At 43.8% G+C, this 21,266-nt stretch overlaps 1 protein-coding gene across 1 annotated transcript in view; it reads left to right on the forward strand.

Moving 5' to 3' along the window:
- The window catches only part of LOC135504444 (multiple epidermal growth factor-like domains protein 6), a 77,793-nt gene that overhangs the window by 39,092 nt on the left and 17,435 nt on the right, over positions 1-21,266 (forward strand). Inside the window, exons 15-23 of the mRNA XM_064923053.1 lie at positions 7,119-7,244; positions 8,669-8,800; positions 8,979-9,107; positions 9,626-9,757; positions 9,939-10,067; positions 10,337-10,465; positions 12,174-12,302; positions 13,647-13,775; positions 20,095-20,223. Coding sequence (XP_064779125.1) covers positions 7,119-7,244; positions 8,669-8,800; positions 8,979-9,107; positions 9,626-9,757; positions 9,939-10,067; positions 10,337-10,465; positions 12,174-12,302; positions 13,647-13,775; positions 20,095-20,223 — 1,164 coding nt within the window. The remainder of the gene's footprint in view (positions 1-7,118; positions 7,245-8,668; positions 8,801-8,978; positions 9,108-9,625; positions 9,758-9,938; positions 10,068-10,336; positions 10,466-12,173; positions 12,303-13,646; positions 13,776-20,094; positions 20,224-21,266) is intronic.

The raw sequence follows: 21,266 nt of genomic DNA on the forward strand, positions 1-21,266 counted from the left end.
GGCCAAAACTCCATCCCACCAAAACAAGCTGAAATTTCAGGCAGTCTTTCAAACAGCTCTATAAAATAAAATATAAAATGCATTTATATCACATTTTTGACTGCACTCGGCCGTTAAACACTTTTGTGGACATCATTTTTTAGTTTTTCTATAAATTAAAGTGTGATTTTGAGAGTGAATACCTGAAAGAATTGGAATAAACACAAAACGGAATCAGGCAAACAATTTAAAAAATGTATAGGGTACTATTCACATAAGACTGAATAATTACCTGTACTAGCTGCATGTCAGAACCTTGATTATTTGAAACATGTGTTAGTGCTGGAGTGGAACAAAAGCCTGTACACCCTGTAGCTCCCCAAGGACAGGAGTTGGAGACCCCTGTATTGGAGTCATTAGGTCTGAGCAGATGTGCTCATTATGGGGTGACATTTTGACAATGGAAAAAAGCAAAGCTCACAGCACCCCCACACCAACTGACGTACAGCACCCTAGTTATGATCCAACCTGTGAGCCTCAACCCCGGTCTCCCCTACTGGGTAGTGAGTAGGTGGCTACACTGACCAGCAGCTGTGTGAGTGTGTGGGGCTATAGTACTTGACCACGGATACCTCCAAGGGGGATGGTCTGGGAACCGGGGCTGTCCGTTGAGTCTGCTTCCTCCATCCATCCTTCCATCTTTTAACTTATCCCTCTGTCTTTCCCACAATGGTGTCTGGCTAACAGGATGGTCATTGTGTAATGAATATACTCAAACTCTGTGGGAGAATAAGATGACGTGTGTGTGTGTGTGTGTGTGTGTGTGTGTGTGTGTGTGTGTGTGTGTGTGTGTGTGTGTGTGTGTGTGTGTGTGTGTGTGTGTGTGTGTGTGTGTGTGTGTGTGTGTGTGTGTGTGTTTACATACATGCATGCTTGCATCCATGAAAGTGTGTGTGTTTGTGGAGATGCACTTACTGCATAAGTGAGTTCCTATATTGGTGTTTTGTGTCTGCGTGTGTATGTAGCTATGCATGCGTGTGTGTGTCTATGTGTGTGGGTCAATAACAGACAGAAACAACCAGAATAGTTTTTGAAACACCAAGCTGGCGGTGAGTTTCTTGTCATCTGGAAGCCATTAAGCGATCAGACCCTTGCATCACCAATCAATTAGAAATATCAGGGAGACATGGGAATCGTGCTGGCCTACCTCCTCTAATTTCCCTCTGTTTTTCTGCATCTCTCTTAATGGTATGTTTTTCAACCTTTCCCCTCCAATTTAATTTGGATACTCTGGGCATTCTGGAGGGGAAGGATACCCTCAATCTGTAAATTAGTACAGGGTCTCAGAGAAAGTTGCCAGAGGGGATGGCTACTGTTTTACGGGCTCCTAACCAATTGTGCTATTCTGTGTATTTTTTGGGGCCATTGTCTCTTATAACCAAAAAGAGCTTCTGGACATCAGAACAGCGATTACTCACCTCAGGCTGGACAAATATTTTTTCTTCAATGACTTAGAGGCGAAAGATTTACGGCTCCTCCCGGACCAGGCCCAATTCCCCGTCAATCCCATGAAGAGGAGACACCGATACAGGATTCGCAGATCCGGGTGCTTGATGAGAATTTGTCGGCGAGTGGATAATCCACCTTTACCATCCGTCCTACTGGCAAACATGCAATCACTGGAGAATAAACTGGATGAGCTCCGTTCGAGACTATCCTACCAAAGGGACATTATAAACTGTAATATCTTCCGGGATTCATCCGATGGCATTAAGGAGTACTGTATACCACTTCAGTCACCGGCTTAATCAATAAGTGCATTGATGACGTCATCCCCACAGTGACCCTACATACATATCCCAACCAGATGCTGTAGATTACAGGCAACATCCACACTGAGCTAAAGTCTACAGCTGCCGCTTTCAAAGAGCGGGACACTGTTATAAGAAATCCCGCTATGCCCTTCGTCAAACCATCAAACAGGCAAAGTGTCAATACGGGACTAAGATTGAATCCTACTACACCGGCTTTGACGCTTGTCGGAAATGGCAGGGCTTTGCAAACTATTACGGATTATAAAGGTAAACCCAGCCTCGAGCTGCCCAGTGACGCAAGCCTACCAGACGAGCTAAATGACTTCTATGCTCGCTTCGAGCAACACTGAACCATGCATGTGATCACCAGCTGTTCTGTACGACTTTGTGATCACGTCTCTCCGTAGCCGATGTAAGACCTTTAAACAGGTCAACATTCACAAGGCCAGACAAATTATCAGGGTGCGTCCTCAGAGCATACATCTGTCTTCACTGACCTTTTCAACCTCTGCCTGACTGAGTCTGTAATACCTACATGTGCAAAGCAGACCACTATAGTCCCTGTGCCCAAGAACACCAAAGTAACCTCCCAAAATGACTACCGACCTGTAGAATTCATGTCTGTAGCCATGAAGTGCTTTAAAAGGCTGGTCATGGCTCACATCAACACCATCATCCCAGAAACCCTAGATCCACATCAAATTACATACTGCCCCAAAAGAGCCACAGATGACACAATCTTTATTGCACTCCACACTGCATTTTCACACCTAGACAAATGGAACACCAACTTGAGAATACTGTTCGTTGACGACAGCTCCATGTATTATTTATATTTATATTTTTTGAAAATGTATTAAAACTAAAAAACAGAAATACGTTATCTACATAACTATTCATACCCTTTGCTATGAGACTCAAAATTGTGTTCAGGTGCATCCTTTTTCCATTGATCAGCATTGAGATGTTTCTACAACATCTCTTGAATGGAGTCCACCTGTGTTAAATTCAATTGATTAAACATGATTTGGAAAGGTACACACCTGTCAATATAAGGTCCCACAGTTGACGGTGCATATCAGAGCAAAAACAAAGAAATTGTCTGTAGAGCTCCAAGACAGGATTGTGTGCCAGGACAGATCTGGGGATAGGGTGAGCAAACATGTTTTGCAGCATCGTGGAATGTCCCAAAGAACACCATGGTCTCCATCATTCTTAAATGGAAGAAGTTTGGAACCACCAAGTTCTTCCTAGCAAGCTATTATGGTCCAAACACACCAAACTGAGGGCACATCAACACCTATTCCCCAAAAGGCCTTGGTCAGGGAGGTGACCAAGAACCCATGGTAACCAGTCATAGACTGTTCTCTCAAAGTTCCTCTGTGGAGATGGGAGAATCTTCCAGAAGGCGACCATCTCTGCAGCACTCCACCAATCAGGGCTTTGTCGTAGAGCGGACAGACTAAACACCAATCTGACCTTTATGTTACAGTGGCCAGATGGAAGACATGGCTCCGACCATTAAAATGCACATGACAGTCCCCTGCCAAAAGACACCTAAAGGCTCTCAGACCATGGAAACAAGATTCTCTGGTCGACCATATGGATGAAACCATATTGAACTCTCTGGCCAGAATGCCAAGCTTCACGTCTGGAGGAAATGGCACCCGACCATCCCTACGGTGAAGCACGTGGCTAGCAGCATCATGCTGTGGAGATGTTTTTCAGTGGCAGAGACTGGGAGACTAGTCAGGATAGAGGCAAAGATGAACAGAGCAAAGTACAGAGAGATCCTTGATGAAGACCTGCTCCAGAGTGCTCAGAACTTTAGACTGTCGTGAAGGTTCACCTTCCAACAGGACAATGACCCTAAGCAGACAGCAAAGGCAATGCATGAGTGGCTTCGGGACAAGTCTCTGAATGTCCTTGAGTGGCTCAGCCAGAGCCTGGACTTGAACCCGATCGAACATCTCTGGAGAGACCTGAAAAAGCTGTTTAACACGCTCCCCATCCAACCTGACAGAGCTTAAGAAATCTGCAGAGAAGAATGGGAGAAACTCCCCTACATGTACATATTACCTAAAGGTTGTAAGTCATACCCAAGAAGACTCGTGGCTGTAACCCCTTTAATAGGTTCTTTAACAAATTACTGTTATAAAGGATTTGTAAATACTTATGTGAATTTGATATTTCAGATATAAAGAAGATTTGGTTTTAAAAGTAAACATTTCATGGTAAGGTTGTGTTCTGAGGCTGTGAAAAATTAAATGAGAAATGGCTTTGTCTTTGTCATTACTTTAAGACTCTCTCGCTCTGCTGTAATGAGTGACAATACTTTTGAACTTTGAAAGTTTTGGAATGTGTCCAGAAAACCGTCAATCACTATGATGAAACATTTTGTTAAGTTACAGCCTTAATCCACATGGAATTAAAAAGATTCTCAGAAGTTACCTCTGCTATGTATTAGGATTTATGTTTTTTGTATTAAAACTAAAAAACAGAAAGTTACCAACTAAAAATTGTGTTCAGGTGCATCCTTTTTCCATTTCAGCATTGAGATGTTTCTACAACGTGTTAAATTCTCAGAAATTGCAGCCCAAATAAATCCATCACAGTGTTCAAGTAACAGGCACATCTCATCATCAACTGTTCAGATTGAGATGTTTCGTGAATCAGTCCTTCAATTGATTAAATTGATTTGCAAAGGTAACACCTGTCAATAAAGGACACCAATAATAAGAAGAGCTTATCAGAGCAAAAACAAAGAAACATGAGCAGGTGAAAGAACTCCATGGCAGTCTGATAGAGCTCTAAATTTGACCATGAATTGGAGAATCTTCCAGATGGAGTACTGCATCAGATCCACCAACAGGGCTTTGTCACAATCACAGACCTAAACCCAATCTGAACTTGATGGTTTGAGATGCCAGATGGAAGACACTCCTCATTAAAAGCAGCCAACAAGTGCTTCAGCATTTGGGAACACCTTAAAGACTCAGTTGGAAAAAGCATTCTCAGGTGATGCTAGTTGAGAGAATGCCAAGAGTGTGCAAAGCTGTCATCATCCCAAAGGGTGGCAACTATAGCAGCATCATTTGGAGATTTTTTCAACACTTTTTTGGATACTACAGAGTCCAAGTACACTGTGTTTTTTCATAGTGTTGATGTCTTCACTATTATTCTACAGGACAATGTAAGCAGACAAAAGTCAAAATAAAGTCTCTGAAAACCCTTGAATGCTCAGCCAGGTGTCCAAATTCTTGACTGGTACTGAAAATATCTCCAGCCACCTTTTCTCTTTCTTTCTCTCACTCTTTCTCTGTACACCCCCATAACTCTCTATCCCTCCCTCTCCCTGGCATTTATCGATTCAATACATTTTACTGGTGCTTACACATCCCTGGTTTCCCATGTAAATCAACATTAGCAGATGGGGAATTGCTGAACATTCTGTGCTAGATATAGTGCCTTGCAAAATTATTCAACCCCCTTAGTGTTTTTCCTATTTTGTTGCATTACAACCTGTAATTTAATTTAATGTAATAGACATACACAAAATTGTCCAAATTGGTGAAGTGAAATAAAAATTGTTTTTATTTTTTTATATTAAAACGGAAAAGTGGTGCTTGAATGTGTATTCACCCCCTTTGCTATGAAGCCACTAAATAAGATCTAGTGCAACCAATTACCTTCAGAAGTCATATAATTAGTTGAATAGAGTCCACATGTGGAATCTAAGTGTCACATGATCTGTCACATGATCTCAGTATATATACACCTGTTCTGAAAGGCCCCAGAATCTGCAAACCCACTAAGCAAGTGGCACCACCAAGCGGCACCACTACGAAGACAAAGGAGCTCTCCAATCAGGTCAGGGACAACGTTTTAGGTTATAGGTTATATTTAAGGTTTTAGGTTATATTTAAGGTTATAAAAAAATATCAGAATGTTTGAACAGCGCACGGAGTACCCTTAAATCCATTATTAAAAATTTGAAAGAATGGCACCACAACAAACCTACCAAGAGAGGGCCGCCCACCAAAACTCACAGACCAGACAAGGAGGACATTAATCAGAGAGGCAACAAAGAGACCAAAGATAACCCTAAAGGAGCTGCAAAGCTCCACAGCGGAGATTGGAGTTTCTGTCCATAGGACCACTTTAAGCTGTGCACTCCACAGAGCTGAGCTTTACGGAAGAGTGGCCAGAAAAAATAAGCAAACATGTTTGGTGTTTGCCAAAAGCATGTGGGAGACTCCCCAAACATATGGAAAAAGGCACTCTGGTCAGATGAGACGCAAATTGAGCTTTTTGGCCATCAAGTAAAACGTTATGTCTGGCTCAAACGTAACACCTCTCATCTCCCCAAGAACAACATCCCCACAGTGAAGCATGGTGGTGGCAGCATCATGCTGAGGGGATGTTTTTAGTCGGCAGGGACTGGGAAACAGGTCAGAATTGAAGAAATGATGGATGGTGCTAAATACAGGGAAATTCTTGAGGGAAACCTGTTTCAGTCTTCCAGAGATTTGAGACTGGGACGGAGATTCGTCTTCCAGCAGGGCAATGACCCCAAGCATACTGCTAAAGCAACGCTCAAATGGTTTAAGGGGAAACTTTTAAATGTCTTGGAATGGCCTAGTCAAAGCCCAGAGCTCAATCCAATTGGGAATCTGTGGTATGACTTAAAGATTGCTGTACACCAGTGGAACTCATCCTTCTTGAAGGAGCTGGAGCAGTTTTGCCTTGAAGAATGGGCAAAAATCCCAGTGGCTAGATGTGCCAAGTTTATAGAGACATATCCCAAGTGACTTGCAGCTGTAATTGCTGCAAAAGGTGGCTCTACAAAGTATTGACTTTGGGAGGTGAATAGTTATGCATGCTCAAGTTCTCTGTTTTTTTGTCATATTTCTTGTTTGTTTCTCAATAAAAAATATTTTGCATCTTCAAAGTTGTAGGCATGTTGTGTAAATCAAATGATACAACCCCCCCCCAAAAAAAAAATCTATTTTAATTTCTGGTTGTAAGGAAACAAAATAGGAAAAATGCCAACTAGGGTGAATACTTTCGCAAGCCACTCGAGATCCACCATTCACATGCAAAGGGGATATCAGACAAACTTGACAAAGGAAACGCATATGCTATCTAACACCCATCCACATATATTTCCTACATATTAATCTAATCAAACATATTCATCCAAATTCAGTTCAATTGAGGGTAGCCAAACAGTTGTGTAAACATAAAATAGTATAGTGTGTTTTCCGTCTGTATATCATCCTACTATCTGTCAGTAAATCATAAATGTTGTGTCTTCTTTCACAGACTGTCCAGAGGGTTACTACGGGGCTGGATGTAACCAATCGTGCCACTGTTCTGGCTCCCCATGTGACAACATGACAGGACAGTGTCACTGTCTTGCCGGGATGAAGGGACAGCACTGTGAAACTGGTAAGGATGGGAGGCGACATGCTAATAGGGCGTGTTGTGTAGGGCCATGGGGGAAGAGGAACTTGGGCAGTGGGCGCAAGGGGTTCCAATCAATAAATCAAAAAAGTATTTTCAATTTTTCCTTTACGTGTACTGCACAAACATCAGGAAGGAAAAGGCGGGACTCTATCATAAAAACACGAGATTGTATTATCTACTTCAAATTCAAATCATGACGTTTTTGTAAGTCGCTCTGGATCCCAATTTGTAAGTCGCTCTGGATAAGAGCGTCTGCTAAATGACTTAAATGTAAATGTAAATGTAATGACGTTTCGGCCGTCAATGCCGTGGCCCTCAACAGACGCTATCCAAAGACATTTGTCTGGCACTAGGTAGGTAGAATATTAGCTGTACAAAAAAATAAAGCTGTCACTGAAGAAAAAAACTCAAACTCCCAAGGTGTTTGAAAAACAAGGAAAACTGTAGGTAGAGGAACCAGTCCTCCTAGAACCAGTCCTCCCATCCTCTTCTGGCTGGCCCGGGCATAATGACAAATCCCATAGGAATATCCTCCTGGCATACTGGCATGGAAAAACCCCTGTGCCGCAGTATCGGCCACAGCCTGTCCTCTTTAAAAACTCTCTTCAATTCAACATGGGCTGGGCACGAAAGAGCAGGACGTGTGTTCTATTCAACATTGTGATGGCACATATCTCTCTCCAACTGCTAACCATAGTAAAACAACCAAGAAAACATGTTGTGATTGCATCTTTAAGGTTTTTCCATTCTGGTCCGTTTGAAATTCTCCTGGACATTGTTGGGAATACGAGCTCCTTGGAAGAGGTGATGGAATTGAGCCTGGCAGTTTTAGAGAAGAGAGAGTACTTAAAGGCCCAGTGTAGTCAGAAATGTGATTTACCTGTGTTTTATATATATTTCCACGCTATGAAGTTGGAATAACACTGTGACATCTTGAAAATGATAATACCCTTTTAGTGTAAGAGCTGTTTGAAAAGACTGCCTTCAATTTCAACTCGTTTTGGTGGGAGGGAGTTTTGGCTTTCCATGGTGACATCACCCTGCAGTAAATGTGTTGATAGGCCAATAAGAAAGAGTTCCAAACCTCTCTGCCAATTACAGCTAATTTCCTAATTTACTCTCCCCACTCAAACCACTCCTAGACAGTGCTAGCAAAATTCTTGATTGAAAAATTGTTTTTTCCTATTTGGGACACAGCACTTTATGAAGTTAGATTTTCAAATAAGCCATATGAGAATCAGTACTCTGTTCATTCTTTATTCATGGAACACTGGTTAGAATAATAATGCTGAGTAGTACTAGTCCCATTTGAAGAATAGAACATTTCATTCACAAGGACAGCTTTGGAGGCTTTTTTCTCTAACTTTCTTTCTCTCTGTCCCTCTCTCTCCCCTCATGTCTGTTAGAGTGTGAGGAGGGTCGTTGGGGTGTGGGCTGCTCAGGCTCATGTCCCCACTGTCAGAACAGGGGAGTGTGTGACAAACACAATGGAGTGTGTTTCTGTCAACCTGGATACATGGGCACCTTGTGTCAGAGCGGTGAGAGAGACACCCGCGCACACACACACACACACACACACACACACACACACACACACACACACACACACACACACACACACACACACACACACACACACACACACACACACACACACACCACACACACACACACCTCAGACTAAGTATAATTGACCACACATTCTCTCTTTCGTAGCCTGCCCGGTGGGTAGATTTGGCCTGGGTTGTCGGCTACGTTGTTTGTGTGATAACGGTGGGCTCTGCCACCCGAAGACGGGCAACTGTGCCTGTCCTGTAGGATGGACTGGACCCAGCTGCAGCAGAGGTAAGTAAGGATGATTGATTGTGTGACCCACAATTCTCACTGGAGTACCTTATGGTCCGCCCTCCCACGTAGACCTGGGTACAAATACAATACTATTTGAAATCTTGGCTCAATTCCTTGGCTCAACGGAACCAATAGAAGAGTCGCAAAATTGCAAAACCTTGCGCTCCAGGCAGGCTGAAGTAGTTGAACCCAGGTCTGCTCCCACCACAGCTTGTAATAATAGTTATAATAAGATTGTAGTTCATTAGTTGGTTCCTTCTTTGATCATGACTGTTTAGGTGAAAAGATATGAGATATATGACTTATTTTACTAGGCAATTCAGGTAAGAACTAATTCTTATTTTCAATGACGGTCTAGGAACAGTGGGTTAACTGCCTGTTCAGGGGCAGAACGACAGATTTGTACCTTGTCAGCTTGGGGTTTGAACTTGCAACCTTTCGGTTACTAGCTCTAACGCTCTAACCACTAAGCTACGATGCCTTGTGTTGACTTCTGACCTTTGTCTCCATGGCAGCATGTGATGCCGGGCGCTGGGGGGTGGACTGTGTTAACATGTGTGAGTGCCCGGGCAGCGATGGAAGCTGTGACCTCATCACGGGGCAATGTCGCTGTGAGGCGGGCTACACGGGACCCCACTGCCAACAGAGTAAACACTTACAGTATATATCCTTGTGTATGCTTGTGCACGTTCATGTGTATGTGTCAATTTGTGTGTAACTGTAATACACTAGCTGGATTGGAGACAATGCCTTAACAAAGTCACTAGCAGGGGAAGTGTTTTAGTTTCTCTCTGAGCTCTCTCTCTCTCTGCCCTGGCACTGCCACAGAGTGCCCAGAAGGCTCGTTTGGCATAGGCTGCAGACACATGTGCCAATGTGCCAATGAGGCGGCCTGTGAGCATGTTAGTGGAGCCTGCACCTGCCTCACTGGTTGGACCGGCACATACTGTGAAAAATGTAAGTGTGTGTTTGCGTGTGTGGGATAACTAATTTGAGTATCTGAGCATGCTCACATGATATGTTGAGCTGTGTAAGGTCGTAAGTAATTGACTTACCTGTATAAATAAAGGTGACATTTAAAAAAAATTGTGTGTGTGTGTGTGTGTGTGTGTGTGTGTGTGTGTGTGTGTGTGTGTGTGTGTGTGTGTGTGTGTGTGTGTGTGTGTGTGTGTGTGTGTGTGTGTGTGTGTGTGTGTGTGTGTGTGTGTGTGTGTGTGTGTGTGAAGCATGTCCTGACGGCTTCCATGGGCTGGAGTGTCAGCAGCAGTGTCAGTGTTCTAACGGGGGCCGATGTGACCACCTGACGGGTGCCTGCCACTGTCCAGACGGCTGGGTCGGACCACAATGCAACATCAGTGAGTCTCATTGGCCTTGGTCCTCTATGTAAATTCCATCCTGCCCACCCACCCATCCATCCATCCATCCATACACACACAGAACATGCGTCAGGTAGCCTAGCAGTTAAGAGCGTTGGGCCTGTAACCAAAAGGTCACTGGTTCAAATCCCTGAGCCGACTTGGTGCCCTTGAGCAAGGCACTTCACCTGAATTGCTCCTGTAAGTTGCTCTGGAGGAGAGCTTCTGCTAAATGACTCAAATGTAAATGTTTAAAACACTAGATAAAAGCACACAAATGAATTATGTTAGGAACCATATGAGATCTGTTCTATTGCATTATAGTTTATTTAAGCTACTTTCAATAGTTCAACTCAGCACCGTAATCAGATTGTTTTAATTTCTCCAATAATGAAATGTTCCACTAACATCACATTGAGAGTTGTTTGTGTGAGAAAATGTTATGGAACACCCCTTTAAAAGAGATTCTCTGGTACTTTTGTATACTTTTAGCCAGTAGTTCTGAAAGTAATGCTCACGAGACAAAAGTGGTCCCCAAAAATGTATTACTACATCACATATGTGCAGATATGTTCACTGTCATTGCTCCTCTTTCGCTCTGCTGTGTGTGGATCTTGCTATCTGTCACTCAAATGGCAAGTGGCTGAAGCTCATTGGCTAGAACTCAAATATCTAGGGGGCTGGCCCACGTGGGGGTGAATGACGCAGCACAGCTTATAGGAAAACAGTCGCTTTCAGACTAGGGATGTTGTGGCTAATTGAGGTAAAACAATAATTTCATAGATTATGCATGTATGAACCACACATGGACACATCCAGCCCCAAGCGGGAGGTTTAAAAAATACTTAGTAGTCGCCAAAGTTCCGGAGCAGGTCTTTAACAACTTGAATAGAACCAAACATGCATCAAACCAATATCCGTGGGATTTCTTTAGCCACTAGATAAAAGAAAAGAGAAACAGAAAAACTGGTGGCAGTAGATTTAAGGAAGTGGTAATGACGTGTCTGATGAATACTCCTCATGTTCCCCGCTTGCATGTGTTTGGACTCCCGAGTGGCGCAGCGGTCTAAGGCACTGCATCTCAGTGATAGAGGTGACACTACAGACCCTGGTTTGATCCCAGGTCTTATCACAACCGGTTGTGATCGGGAGTCCCGTAGAGCGGTGCACAATTGGCCCAACGTCATCTGGGTTAGGGAAGAGTTTTGCCGGGGTAGGCTATTGTTGTAAAATAAGAATTTGTTCTTAACTGACTTGCCTAGTAAAATAAAGGTTGAATAAAAATACATAAATGTGGCATTGCATAATCCCCTGGATCAACATAGTCATTTTTCAGTTCTGACTGGTAATGGGGTGCCACCAGGAGGGCCATACTTAGTGAATTGGAGGCCCCAGGTATAGGCCAGTCTGAGGCCCCTGCCTAGAGCCTCCTCTAGCCTTTTGGAGACCCTTAGTAAGATTTGGTTGTCTAATGGTAAGAGGAGTGCCTGCGCCTGTGTGTGTGTGCCTGTGTGTGCGCCTGTGTGTGCGCCTGTTTGTGTTCCTGTGTGTGCGTGTGCCTGTGTTTGTGCATGTGCCTGTGTTGTGTTGTTTGGAGAGCCGAGCATGGCACACAACTGTCACAACACCCTTTGTATCTGTATACAGTTACAGTATGTTATGGCTGTTTTCGTTCCCCCTAACTTTCTGTGCCCTGTTTCTGTGGTAGCATGCCAGGCAGGGTGGTTTGGCCGTGGGTGTGAACACACCTGTGAATGCCGTAATAATGCCACCTGTGACCCTGTGAGTGGGCAGTGCCAGTGTACGCCAGGGTGGATCGGCCCCAGCTGTGAGAAAGGTACTGTCAGTGTGTGTGTGTGTGTGTGTGTGTGTGTGTGTGTGTGTGTGTGTGTGTGTGTGTGTGTGTGTGTGTGTGTGTGTGTGTGTGTGTGTGTGTGTGTGTGTGTGTGTGTGTGTGTGTGTGTGTGTGTGTGTGGTATAAAAATAAAATAATATTAACTGCCAGTTAAGTCCCAATTCAAGTAGCAGAGTTGATCGTGACAGGATTGACCTTGCATCTTAAATCAGCCATAAATCCCCTTGTGACAGGGGGGATGGAAACATGTTGTGTGCTACAGGAAGGGACATGCAAGCTTAACATTTTTATTATTTTGTATGTTCTATCCTGTGTCTATCTATGGGCAACAGGGTTGATGTGTTATGCTTGACGTGTTATGCTTGATGCGCTGTTTTCCACCATAAAACCCCAGAAAATTAAAAACTAACTCACCTGCTTTTGCACTATGATTTTACTGTTATGTTTTCAATGTTTCTTTTGAAAAAAAAAAAAAGGAATAGTTTCACCATTTTAAAACGAAAGTTCAGTTTTTATAAAGCGTTGGTCTTAAAATGGGATGGAAATTAATCACTTATCACATGAAAATAAAATATATTCTTCAGAAATGACTTTTTCAAAGCAACAAAAAATAACTAGGGCTTTACAATGATGGGGAAAACTTTGATGGAGTTAAGTGAGTTCGTCTTCCTAGAAGTTGTGAAAATGAAGAATTTTGGTACTTTGGCAAGTCTTTGATTCATATTCAAAATCTGATATATTGGATTTTCCATGTGGTGTTTGTTAAAAAGGCACTTCATTTGATATAACAGGCTTTTAAAATTCCATTTTGGTGGACAATTTCTACTTAAAATATCAATGCATGTGTGCCTGCGTAACAGAGAATGTATTATTTTGCCTACAAAATTGGAAAGTACATTTGAAAAGCAGGCTATATTCAAGCCTCCACATCTGTACATTTCCTTGAAGAAGTAATGAACGTTGTTGATGCTAAGTAATGGTAGCAATCCCTCCCTTTCCAAAGACTATACATACAGGACAGTGGCTGCACCCTGATTCTCAACCCTTCTCCCTAATGTGTGCAGTCATTCAATAGAACAGACTATACATGGAATACAGTGGCTGCACCCTGATTCTCTACCCTTCTCCCTAATGTGTGCAGTCATTCAATAGAACAGACTATACATGGAATACAGTGGCTGCACCCTGATTCTCTACCCTTCTCCCTAATGTGGGCATCCAACTTTTTCACTCCACTTCCTGGATCAAAATGGAATGGACTTGTGTACGTTTGAAATATGGTGGGAATCTAGCTTGTGTTTACAGCCATGTGTATCTTTCTTTCAGAATGTGTCGAAGGCTTTTATGGACAAGACTGCCAGCATCACTGCCTGTGTCACAACGGAGGGGTGTGTGATCAGTTCTCTGGGCGCTGCTCGTGCTCCAACGGGTGGACTGGGGCAGCCTGCGAACTGGGTAAGTGGTGGATCAACTTCCAGGACCAAATAGGGAAGTAGGGGGGTTGGGAGAGTTCCAATGCACTTAGGCCCTCTACAACAGTTAAAGGGATATTGCGAGATTCTGGCATTTAAATCCTTTGTTCTACTTACCTAAAGTCAGATGAACTCATGGATACCTTTTGATTGTCTCAGCCTTCTGTATGAAGGAAGTTAGCGGTTTGCGTTTGCGCAATGACTGAAAGTCTACAGGGATGGTAAATGTCAGAATCTCTCAGTATCCCTATAATGCAGTAGCAGATAACGTTATAACTCGTCATAATGCAATAACCTTTTAACAGGGTAATGCAATAAGTTGTCAGGTAATGAAGGCTAATAAACATGTCGAACAGATAATGTGATCTTTTTTCCACTGTAGTAAGTTGGTGTGTTATCCTGTGGTAAATTACGCTATTAACAACTTTTTCAATGAATAATTCACTTCAAACGGATCATGTGATATTCCAAAATCACTGTCGTTAAGATTTATATAATTTATTTTCCTGGTGATTCGCTGATCTGTCCACTATATGTGCTGGCTAGACCGAGTTACAGCTATGTATGCCATACAGACACCATATAATAAGTCCTTAATAGAAGTCTGACTTCAACCTCCTGTAATGTGCCCCTCCCCCTCCCATTGTCCTGTATCTCAGCACATTTTCGAACAATGGCTGCAATAAGTGGTTCTTCCAGTCACAAACGGTTGTGGTGGTGTAGATGTGAGCCATCAAAGGTGAATTCACAGTTCTTACCTGAGCACTTACAGTGCATTCGGAAAGTATTCAGACTCCTTCCCTTTCTCCACAATTTGTTACGTGATATTTCCTTTTTTAACATTTTTAATACATTTGAAAAATGTTATGCATAGGTGTCCGAGCTGTGTGCTAGTAGTATACAACAGACACCGCGGTGCATTCAGCATGTCAACATTTTTTATGATGTATTGAATGGCATCCGAATAGCAAGTCAGTTGGTGTGTTATACAAATTCCTCCTCAAGGCAGCTGAATCAACAACCTTGTCCTCCTGGAGTTCTTTTGTTACATGGGGACTTGTTCACTTCTTCATGAGCCCAGATTGCAGAGGGGTCATCCGCATAGAAGAGCTCAAGGAGCAAAGTGAAACTGTATCATTTGTGGTATACCCAACACAGGTGTGGAGGGTCACCTGCTTGTGAGAATCACCAAATTGAACTGCCTGGATTTCACTGGCGTATTTACACAGGTAGTACTCTCAGGGGCGCAACTCGGTTGGCGTCTGCATGGTCCTAAGTCACACCTGTTTCAATACGCTTTGTGTTGTAGTCACGACAAGCAAAGATATATAGTTAAGCAAGCTTTACTAGGCATGTTGTCAACCAGCACATCCAGTACATGAATGAGGTAAGTAACAATTGGTTTCCATTTCCTGTGTAACATCAATATGAGTAACATCAATATGAGTAACATCAATATTGCTTCACGTTCTCTTTTTCTTCTTCTTTTTTTTAACAACAAAAAAAAGACTCCACCTAACTTTGACTTGTAGTCCATGTCTGCAATAAACTGGAATGTGAACTGAATGTTTGTTTAATGTCTCTGACTGTCCATTACATTATTATTATTTTTACCTTCACACAAAGTCTTTCAGGTGTAGAGGTCATCGGATGGCCCGGATGACCAAGCTTTGTGTGGGGAGTGTTGATTACATCAGGATGTACTTGACCTGAGATGTTTGAATCTTCTTGTTGAGGTGCAGCGTTCACCTCTAGGTTTGGTTGGGCGTCAACTACTGCTCTGTTTACTGGCTCTGTGCCAGGCTCCTCAACAGTGGGGAAATCCTCCTCTATTTCTCTGCTCTTCCTCAGGTGTTACCTGTTCCTCCTGAAGACTTGTCCCTGTTCTGTCTTCACCTCGTAGGACTCTCGCTCAACAGGTCTGACTACTGTGGCCCTCTACAACCACTGATTCTGTCCTGTGAGTGGCTGAACTCTCACCCTGTCACCTCGTTGCAGCTCTGTGAGGTCCTTAGCAGAGGTGTTGTACTACTTTGCCTGTCTCTGCTGTTTTTCTTTGAACTTCTCCAGTTGACAGTTTGCCATCACAGGTCCCAGAAGATTTTTGCTCATTATAAGTAGTGTCTTTTTACGTCTTCCCATGAGCACCATTGCAAGGCTGCTGTCTGTTCCTTGTGAAGGGTATGTCTGTGATCCAGCAGGGCCAGGTACGGGTCAGCACCTGCTCTCTTTGCTTTTGCCATCAGTCTTTTGGCTGGTTTTAACCGCTAATTCCACTTTTCTATTTCTGTGTGGGTACCCTGGAGACGATGTTTTGTGTGTAAATTCCCAAGCCTTGCTGAAACTTCGGAACTTGTCTGAAGAGTACTGGGGACTATTGACTGAGTAAAGGATGTCAGGTATCCTGTAGCGTGCAAAGTGTGTCTTCAGTTTTCGATTTACCGTTTTTGACAATGTGTTCTCCAAATGGTCTACTTCCCAGAAGTTGGAGAGATAATCAACTGTGACCATGTAGTCTGTCGTTAACCTGGAACAGGTCAGTCCCTATTTTTTCCCAGTGACGCTTTGGTGCTTTGTGCGGCCTCAGCGTCTCTTTCTGCTGCTTCACACTCCATGCAGTGCAGGTGCTACATCGTGCCATATATCTTCTCAGCTGTTCAGCATATCTTCATGCCCGGCCAGTAGACACGCTCGCGAGCTCTTCTCAGACATCCCTCGATTCCTATGTGTGAGGAATGGATTCTCTGCATTATCTCTGACCTGAGGGCAGTAGGCACAACGACTCGCTCACCTCTGAAGATAACTCCACTTTGCACACTCAGCTCATCTCTGTTGTGAAAATACATGGCTTCTTCCAAGGGTACATGTTCTTTCACTTCAGGATCACATTTTTCAGTGTCTGGATCTCCTGGTCCAGCTCAGTGGCTCTCTGGATGTGCTTTAGTCTCTCGTTTGACACAGGGAGGTAGTGTATCATATTAATTGATTCCACTTCGACCTCCACATGGCCTCTGTTGTCTTGTTCTGTGAGGTACGCCCTGCTCAGGCAGTCGGCCAGCACCACGTTTTCCCAGAACGTATTGGAGACTGACCTCGTAGTTTTGGAGTCTCATGAGCGTGCGTTGTAGTCTTTTTGGTGCGCTGAGGAGAGGCTTTGTCATGATGCTCTCTAGAGGCTTGTGATCTGACTGCACTTCCACAGTTCATCCATGTGTGAATTGGTGGAACCTCTCCGTGCCAAACACCACTGCAAGCAGCCCCTTCTCTATCTGTGCATACCCTTTATCAATCTCTGTCAGGGTTCTGCTAGCAGCCCCTTCTCTATTTGTGCATACCGTTTATCAATCTCTGTCAGGGTTCTGCTAGCAGCCCCTTCTCTATCTGTGCATACCCTTTATCAATCTCTGTCAGGGTTCTGCTAGCAGCTCCTTCTCTATCTGTGCATACCCTTTTTCAGTCTCTGTCATGGCTCTTCTGGCGTATGCTATTGGTTGTGCTCCCTGCATCAAGGCTGCTCCTAACCCACTCTTTGAAGCATCACATTGTAGTACAAACTGCTCTGTTGGGTTGTAGTATTTCAGCACAGGGGTCTGTGCACTGGTATCCCTGATTTTATTGAAAGCTTGTTCATGTCTCTCTGACCACTCCCACAGTGAGTCATTGTGTGTTAGCTGTCGCAGTGGCGTGGCTGCAGAACTTGGCTAGGTAGTTTACCCTGCCCAGGAAGCACTGTACCCCCTGCATATCTGTAGGCCTAGGCATCTGTCTGATGGCTCTCTTTTCCTGGGTCCACTTTCAACTCCTCTGATGTTAGCAGGTGGCCAACGTAAGGCACGTTCCTCAGCCTGAGCTGCAGCTTCTCTGGATTCAGCTTGATATTGAGCTTCCTAAATCTGTCCAGGTGCATTCTCAGGTTTTTGTCATGGTCCAGAGTCTCCGCTTCATCGTTGTCTCCTTCTCCCACAATCAGGATGTCGTCTGCAATGATTTTGACTACTGGAAGACCTTCCATTGCCTGGTTCAACTTCCTCTGAAAGATCTCTGGGGCTGGACTGATTCCCATTGGCATGCGCAGCCACCTATAGTGTCCCATGGGAGTAGAGAACGTGGTGAGAGAGCTGGATTCCCCCTCCAGTGGATTCCTCCTCCAGTGTCAAAATCCATTTTACATCGCAAACAGAGAACACGTGTGCTCTGTTCAGATCTGGCAGCACGTCTTCAACAGTGGGAAGTGGGTAATTGCTCCTCTTGAGCACCTTGTTGAGAGGTTTTGGATCAATACACTCTTAGTTTTCCAGATGGTTTCTTCACTACGATCAGGCTGCTAATCCAATCTGTGCTTTTTTTCAGCTGCTTTTATCATCCTTCTTTTCTCTAGACCACCGAGCTCCTCTTTGTGGTTTATATAGAGCTACTGGCACTCTTCTCTTTGGCAGCTGGATGGGCCCAGTTGAGAGTTTAGACAAATATCTCACTTCCAGCTTCAGTTTGCCGGGTAAGCATCCATCTCCCTGGAATACATCAGAGTACTCCTGTTTGCTCTTTAGTCCAGGATCCTGTTGTTTTCTCGATGGGTAGGATGTTGTGATGCTGCACAGTAATAAACTCCATTGCCTCCATTGCCTGGATAGCCTTACTGCCTAGAATGGGCCTGTGCACATTCTGGTTGACTATGATGAACTCAACTCGGTAGGATTTCTTATTGCGTGGGTTGATCACTTTAAGTGTAGATTTCCCCAGTGGCGTCAGTGTTCTCTTGTTAAACATCACCGATACCTGACTGCAGGGCTCTAGGTGACTGGCTTTTGTGAGGTTTGCAGGGATGATGTTACAACTAGCACCACAACCTAGCTGAAATCTAACCAAGTTTTTGTTGACCAGCATGGTTGCAAAGAGAGCTGCATTGGGGTCTGTGGTTTTCTTCTGTACCATGTTGATGCTTTCTGACTTTGGCCCTAGTGTGACGCAGAGAACATCCTCACCGCTCTCTCTCTGAGTCAGCTGCACTTTTGCAAACTGTAGAGAAGTGATTGTTTTTTTCACAGGGTTGACATTTTTCTCCATGTGCAGGGCATTTTTTCCTTTTTTCTCTCATGGTTCCATCACAGTATCTGCATTGTATAATGCTCTGTCCCTCTGTAGGGTCTCCTCTCCCTCTGTCCCTCTGTAGGGTCTCCTCTCCCTCTGTCCCGCTGTAGGAATTTCAGAATTGTGGGGGGCATGTCCCCCCCCGCCCCCCATCCCCCCCGTCCCCAGTGAACGTTGCTCCCCCGAGTTCTCTGCAAAGTCAATATGCACGTTGATGCAGAGGCATGTGTCCCTATCCCGGACTGTTGGCTTGACAACCCAAAGAGGACGTCTTTTGTGGCATTCATAGAAGGACATTTTAATCTGAGTATTCCCTCTTAAAATTCTGAAAAAGGTTCTGAATTGTGCCATTCAAGAAGCGCTTCTGCTTTTCTTTCTTGTGTGTTCTTTTTCCCTGTTGTTGCACTACTGTTGACATCACGTTCATAGAATCTAGTGATTTTCTCTTCTGTGGCTGTGCTAATCATGTTACACGGCTCTTTCCTGTAGTTTTGAAGACTTGTTGGCCTGTTTCCATTTGCCCTCATTTCTTTTGCTGAAAATCCAAATTCTTTGTTTGCGTCTTTGACCAGGCCATACTTTCTCAGGATTTTCGTAAAGGATCGGTTTTTATTTTGTTTCTATGTCTGTGACATCTGTGCTGTTTAATGTGGAATCTTCTAAAAACAAAGAAAAATACTTAAGTTTTCCAAGTGTCCACACCTTGGAGCATTTTCTAGATTAAAGGAATTTAAAACATGATTAGATAAGCCTAAAGTTAAAAAAAAAAAGTAAAAAGTAATAACATAATGAATTTTTGTCATTTTTACCACAGTTAAGTTTGTGATGGAAATTATGCTTCTACTGTTTTTGGAGAAAAATGACAGACTGCTTAGCATGCTTTGGCAAGTATTACAGCTTGAATATACAGGTAGTTTACACTAAATACATAAAATATATTTTTAAAAAAAATCTGAATTCTACCACAAATTAAATACATTTATAGCCTGTTTGGAAATTACTGACAATAAAAATATTCTCTATTAATATTCTAGTAATATTTACTTAGATTTTTCTTCAACTTCTGGACTTCACTTCTGGAACAACTGTCTCCTGCAGCCATGTGCTTCAATGTCACAATAAGTTTCCATGGTAACTAAGTTAACATTCTCGTGACAAAACTTTATCAATGAGGAATTCTTCCTGTCTCTCTCTCTCTCTCTCTCTGTCCCCAGAGTGTGCCCATGGCTGGTTTGGGGCGGACTGTGCTCAGCCCTGTGAGTGTTTGAATGGTGGTGTGTGTGACCATCGCATTGGAGAATGCAGCTGTGGCCCAGGCTGGGTAGGACAGCACTGTCAGACAGGTAAGGAATAAGAATCCTAACCATGTTACTGTAAAATGACATTCTCCAAGATGGCGTAGCAGCAAGATGTTTGTTTTTGTCCCGTGTAAATATTCACCTATTTTTTTTAGACCTAACTGGAACCTCCATCAGAAGCTAGCCTTCAGAATCTAGCTAGCTAATTAGCTACTAGCTATTTAGTCATTGTTAGCCACTGCTAGCAGTCTTTACCTTTAGCACAGACACCAGCCGCTTTAGCCCGGATAACCTGGATAATATCTGCCCTGAGCATATCGGACTGCTTTTTTCCTCCCACTACATCACCGGATTCCTGCCGCAAGCTCTGGACCATTACACCGGATCATCGCAGCTAGCCAGCTGCTACCGAGTGGCTATCGTGGCGAACACCCTTGTCCAGAAGCAAGCACCAGTTAGCCTGGAGCTAGGCCCATTCTCCCAGCTAGCAAACAAAGTACTCCAACTACAATACCTCTCTTGCCAATTGGCCTGGACCCTTTTTCGACACGGAGCCCCGCCGATCCATCACAACTGGTCTGCTAACGTATTTCGGCCGATGTGCTCTCAACCGGCCTCTGCGTCGTTGATGTCGTTGAGGACAAAGCTACTAGCCCTGGCCTGCTAACTCTCTGAGCGTCGTGTCTCCCGCTGTTTTGTCCATTGCTGCTTATTGGACACTGTGATCACTCGGCTACACAGTTGATGCCTACTGGACTGTTCATGTTGTTTATCTGTCAGCCCCAGCCTCGAACTCAGGCCCTGTGTGTAGTTAACTGACCTTCTCTGCCCATTCATCGCTATTTACCCGTTGTTGTTGTCTTAGCCCTCCTAATGAACACCTGTAATTGCTTTATGCCTCCCTCAAATGTCAATATGCCTTGTATACTGTTGTTTAGGGTAGCTCTCATTGTTTTGTTTTACTGCAGAGCCCCTAGTCCCGCTCTACATGCCTCGGTCAGCTCCCTTGCCCCACCCCCCACACATGCGGAGACCGCACCTAGCATAACTGATGCCTCCAGAGATGCAGCCTCTCTCATCGTCACTCA

Source organism: Oncorhynchus masou, chromosome 18 (genome assembly GCF_036934945.1).
Source record: "Oncorhynchus masou masou isolate Uvic2021 chromosome 18, UVic_Omas_1.1, whole genome shotgun sequence".
Classification (NCBI taxonomy): Eukaryota; Metazoa; Chordata; class Actinopteri; order Salmoniformes; family Salmonidae; genus Oncorhynchus; species Oncorhynchus masou.